Below are 5,756 nucleotides of genomic sequence, written 5' to 3'. Positions count from 1 at the left end.
TAGGAATATTAGTAAACTAATAATTTTTATTTTCAGAAACAGGGCAATATTTTGGAACATCTTAAAATGGAATAGAGGACAAACAAACTGAGACGAATGTAGTATTACTTTTTTGCTTTTGTTTTTAATACTAAAAAAGTGAGTATAATAAAAGACATGAAGAAGAGAAAAATGTGTTGTGTAAGTTGTAATTAATAAGATAACAGTAAAAATAAGTTAATATGATTTTTTGGATAATAGTTAAAAAAAAAAAAAACTTAATGAAAAGATATAAAAAAAAAAAAGGGGCTAAATGTGTGTGTACTGATTAGTCTTTATCTCTAATGTGACACTTGAGAAATGTCTTGATACAATGAAGAGTGAAGAAGAGTGTTAAATGCTAAATGACGAGTTAGAAGTTAATTTAATTTTTTTTCTTATAAAAAAATAGAAGTGATCAAAGAAGAAGTCACATGACAAAATCTCATGCTCTCACACATAAAGTATATGCTTATATACATGCATATACATACATATATATATATATATATATATATAGATGATTAATGATATTGATTACATGATTTATATTATAACTAAATTACATATATACAATTTGTTAATCAACGGATTCACAGACTGACTCGGTGCCACCGGTTCCGCCAAAACAAAAGCTATAACCCGTTTTGCCGTCGTTTTCACACATAAAGTATATGCTTATATACATACATATACATACATATATATATATATATATATATATATAGATGATTAATGATATTGATTACATGAATTATATTATAATTAAATTACATATATACAATTTGTTAATCAACGGATTCACAGTCAGTGGCGGCGCCACATAGAGGTCAGGGTGGTCCTTAAAAAAAAAATAGGAACACTCTCAAAAAAATTAGGAACACTCTCAAAAATTTTTTATGCCAATAAAATTAAAGAGAGATGCTATGTCCACAATATTTTTACAATATTTTCATAACAAATCACAGATGGTTAGTTATTATTAGTTCAAATTTGAACCTAGCACTAAGATTATTTTTTTATGACAACAATAATAACTAGTAACAACCACTTAGGATTTGTTGTAAAAATGTTGTGAAAATGCCATGGACATATCATTTCTCAAAATTAAATTTTGGTGGATTCTTTGTTACATTTCGGCCAATACCAGTTTTTAGAAGAAAAAAAGAAAAATCCCTAAACGGACAAACTCGTCAGCACAGCATGTCATTACTTGCGTCGAATGCCTAAAAAACAAATCCAGCCATCGCAAAGGTCGCCCCTACTTCTTCTTCTTCCTTTTCTTCTTCTTCTTATTATACTATTTTTGGTTGTTGTTTTTTATTATTTAATTACATATTTATGTTTTAATATTATAAAGCAGTAATTGTTATGTAATAGCTAAATGATCTGAGTGTCAAAAAAGAAAAACTAAACGATTTGTTTTATTTGAGGTTTACTTATTTGGATCAATAATTTTATGTTATATAAGAAAATATAAATATAAATATATATTATTTTTAATTTTTTTTAGAAACCCCGAAATACCCTGAAATGGTACGTCGAAATAGATCAGTACCGAAATATTCCGTTCCATTAAACAAATCGAAACAATGTCCAAAACAGTATTCAAAACATTGCTTTCAAGCAAAAAGAAAAAGCTAAAAAAAAAAATTGAACTAAAATCTAAAAAAGAAAAAATTGTAATAGAGAATCTAAAGAAAAAAAAATTGTAACAGAGTAAGCCCACCCAGGAACACCCTGAAATTATTCCTGGAGTCGTCACTGTTCACAGTCTGACTCGGAGCCACCGGTTCCGCCAAAACAAAAGCTATAGCCCGTTTTGCCGTCGTTTTTGTATGACTCATCTCCTTCAAGGTAACAACGGGACATGGCAGTTTGAACACCAGTTGGTGAATCAACTAAGTCAAAATTGTGATCTACAAGTTCAACTTGACTCATGAAACAGGTACGTTGATATACGCCATTATCAAAATGTCCACTGCCCATAGGAGGGCTGGTATTATCATCTCTACTACTGAGAACATAGCCTCCCCATTGCAATTTGTCTGCTCCTCCAGCTAACTCGTTAAATTGTGTGGCAGGAAAATACCCAATCGAATCATAATCATTATCATCATTATAAACAAGCAGCCACCATGAAGCATTTCTTACTTCAGTTCCTTCTTGCTATTGTTATCATATCACATAATCAAAAACCCAAAAAGAAAAAAAATAAGGAAAAACCAATGGAAGATCATATATATATGAAAGAAAGATGGAAAGTATTACACGAATAATGCTGAAACGGAAAACAACTTGGTCTTCAGTACTGTATTTAGAGACTTTATCCATAGCAGTGCCAATTGCAACTTGGGTATTAGTTTGTACGAAGCCCAAGCAATTGAGATTATAACATCCTGACAAATTGCCGTTCTAGTCCATGTATAGTGTAAATTCAAATTAAGTTAGCACATTGTATTTGTCCAAAAAAAAAAAAAAAAATCCTAACAAGAACATTAAATCTGTTTAGAGATAAAAGTACTTACATTAATCATTTTAAAATACCAATGGGTGCGTGTATCGCCATTGAATAAGTCTGGGTACACCTGAAGAATTTTACAAATAGTTACCGATTTCGCTAATTGTGATTTTTTAAACATTTTAAATGAGAGGGTAAAGTGGAGATAATGATTGAACTTAGATTTTTTTGCTCTGATACTATGATAAATTACTGATTTTCTCAAAAGTTTAAACTATTACGAAATAGTTAATTTGATCATTTAACTATAATTCTAACATATATAAATATCTTGTGGTTGACACACTTCTTCATTAGTGTATGTTATTACCATCAAATTTTGATGGCCTATCAATATTAATTACTGTTTTCTATATTGCTCTCTTACAAAATTTTGCAAAAAAGTCATTCCTAAAATAAGAAGCCACAATTAGCTCGTTTGTTTTAGCATTGATTTTTTTTAGAAAATGTGTTGCATTTTTTCAAAAAGCATTTTCTTAAAAACTATTTCATTTTCTAACGTTTGGTAGTATCCTTAAATAAGTTGAAAAATAATCTCTTAACTTCCTTAGCTTACTGTGAGATAGAGTTATTTTTCAAAAAAATTTAGTGGAAAATAATCTCTTAAAATAAGTCATATTTTCTATGTCGACTGAAGATAGTTTTTCTTTGACTCATTTTTTTTACATCACTAAACACTGTAAAACACAAAAAACTATTTTTACACAAAGTTTTCCATTGAAACAAACAACGAGTCATGTTGACTAGTTTCGAATGGAGCTTAACTTTTACTATATCAAGCTTTCTTTGATCATGCATGTAGTTAATGATAAAGTTGAAATAATGTTGAAATTCAATTGTAGAAAAATTAACCAAGAATCTTTTAGTTCAATTAGCACTACTTAGGTGTATCTAAATGATAGATTTAAATTTTAAATAGCCCTCTTCCATTGTAACTTTTGAATTTATTATTTTAGATAATAATAATAATAAAAGCTATCCAATTTATTATATATATATATATATATATATATAAAAGAAGTAAGATATCATCAAATAAACAATAGTGCTAACTAAATAATTATCAAATAATTTCTCTAACTTAATACTTACAGTCCACCCAATTTGTATTTGATTGAAGTCAGCTCCATTTCCTGCTTCAACTGAGATCGCAGCTGAACTATATTGGTGAGGTCCAACTTGTGGATTATATACACTAATTGTTGCCAAATTTGATTGATATTTTTTGTCTGGGGTTGTTTGTGTAAATATCCCTGCAAACTATGAGAGTAATTTCCATTAAAGGTAAGAGGACTCTTAACTGTATTACAAAAACAAATACAAGAAAGGTAAACAATATAAATATATATATATATATATATATTCTAATATTAAACATAGAAAGCCATAACTCACTTACTTCTAAATTCTGATTCCCTTCATTTGATTGAGGCTTATATAAATTTGATACATTCTTTGATAGATCTTTGTCTACGACTCTCAGAACAGGGATAGTCCCTTTTGGGCACGCTTCATCTAACTTTATCTTTGCATGTTGGACACCAGGCGGCAGCTTCTTGTGTTTCATTTTAGCTATCATTTTTCTTATTTTATGGCTGGGTCTCATCTGTTGAGAATTTTCTATACTTTAGTATATCAACAAATCGTTACAAAATGAAATATTATTATAGAAGCATCCGAGTTGTTACAGTAGCAACAAAAGTTTTTACATAATTGATACGCACACTTAATTTCTTTTGTATTACACTATTCCACAATCAAACATTTAATTGTGATGTGCACAGTGCATACTTGTGCACACACTGATCATTTTCTAGAATACTTTGAAATTTAATCATCAAAGGAATAATATAAATTAACTTAATTAATTGCGGAGACAAACAATAGGAGTCCCACTCCCACAATTAACACATTGCTTAATTCTACACTTTTAGGGTATAGAGTAATCTTTTGTGGACCAAATTTAAAGAGAGAAATGAACAAAAATAAACTACACATCTTACGCTAAGAATGTTTAGAAACACCAATTAAAACACCATGAAAGAAAACCTCTCACTCCAAAGCCAATCAAGAAATTTGAATTTAAAAGAAAAAACTAAACACAAATTAATAACGTAAAAATATGAACCTGAATTCTATGATTCCTAAGTAAAGGATGTTTCAAACTAGGTTGCTCATATACATTGATGCAATCATAGGTGTCTCCATGCTCAGTCTGCAAAAACCTTATTATTGTTAGACAAAATCTCAGGCTATAACGAAATGCAAATACTTTGTTAGCAATGAAAATTGTAATTACTACTGCACTAAGTTGACATGGAATACTTAGCTTATTTTTTTTTGGACATAGAATAATGTAATATTAGTTTCACAAGTAAAACTATTGACAAGCATGTATGAACAAAAATACAATAGAAATACCAAAACTCGTTTTAGTGGTGTTTCTTGCTTCCTTTCTGAAATCAAAAGATTGAGATTATTCCCTTTTACAATGGCATCATTATGGAATGAAGCAAAATGTAATGAGATATAAAACACAAAAAACGCTTTGAAAGCCATAGATTCTTAACCCTATGCACTTTATGCAAGAGAAAATTCCAATTAAACTACAAAACTCTTAACAATTCTTGAGCTAGTTTCAAATGTGCTTTAATTTTGTCTTGTGGATATGTATTTGCAAGAAATTAGGGTCTATAAAAAGAAAAAGTAAGTCAAATATACGATATAATTGCAAATTTACTTTCCCAAAAAAGAGCTTATTAAATTTTCATTACCGCTCACTTGATGCTAAATATGTAAATATGTAATACGGTTTAATGTAGGTTACAACTCACATAGGCAATATATAGCCCGAGCATTGTGTGGTGCCAAGGCTCCAAAAAATTCATATATTAGTTCCCAAACTTAACTTGTTTGACCCCATTACTAGATAAGAAGACAAAAAAAGTAAGACTAATTATAGATTTATATTGTACTATCCATGATTAGGGGTGTCCATCAAATCACACAAACTATAAAAACTGCATCGAAACTGCCCGTAAAATGGCATAACTGCACTGCAATGCATGGTGTAGTGTTGTTTGCAGTTTTATAATAATAAAAATTGCACAAATTGCACCCTCTCTATATATTAATATAATTTTTTTAAAATATTAAATATATTATTAATAGTTTAGTAACCCTAGTTTAAAAAAAAAAAAAAATAGTCCTAGCAAGT

The 5,756-nt window shown here is 29.1% G+C and overlaps 1 protein-coding gene across 1 annotated transcript; it reads right to left on the bottom strand.

Moving 5' to 3' along the window:
* Nucleotides 1-1,485: 1,485 nt before the first annotated feature.
* On the bottom strand, nt 1,486-5,188 carry LOC115988378. The gene is made up of 7 exons (XM_031111918.1): nt 4,961-5,188; nt 4,668-4,754; nt 3,939-4,145; nt 3,632-3,799; nt 2,547-2,606; nt 2,290-2,433; nt 1,486-2,187 (listed from the first exon to the last, which is right to left on the bottom strand). The coding sequence occupies exons 1-7, from the start codon at nt 5,096-5,098 to the stop codon at nt 1,780-1,782; spliced, it is 1,212 nt and encodes a 403-aa protein (XP_030967778.1). The 5' UTR covers nt 5,099-5,188; the 3' UTR covers nt 1,486-1,779.
* Between the last annotated feature and the right edge of the window lie 568 nt (nt 5,189-5,756).

This window comes from Quercus lobata, chromosome 5 (genome assembly GCF_001633185.2).
Source record: "Quercus lobata isolate SW786 chromosome 5, ValleyOak3.0 Primary Assembly, whole genome shotgun sequence".
Classification (NCBI taxonomy): Eukaryota; Viridiplantae; Streptophyta; class Magnoliopsida; order Fagales; family Fagaceae; genus Quercus; species Quercus lobata.
Note: the sequence above shows the minus strand (reverse complement) of the source record. Positions and strands in the feature narration are given on the sequence as shown.

What these genes read in the sequence shown, in the direction of transcription:
- LOC115988378 (XM_031111918.1), bottom strand. Translation starts at nt 5,098, where the DNA reads ATGGCTTTCAAAGCGTTTTTTGTGTTTTATATCTCATTACATTTTGCT. An exon ending in AAGGGAATCAGAATTTAGAA is followed by an intron (nt 3,800 to 3,938) that starts GTAAGTGAGTTA and finishes TTACTCTCATAG; the next exon opens with TTTGCAGGGATATTTACACA. An exon ending in GGTATTTTAAAATGATTAAT is followed by an intron (nt 2,434 to 2,546) that starts GTAAGTACTTTT and finishes TACATGGACTAG; the next exon opens with AACGGCAATTTGTCAGGATG.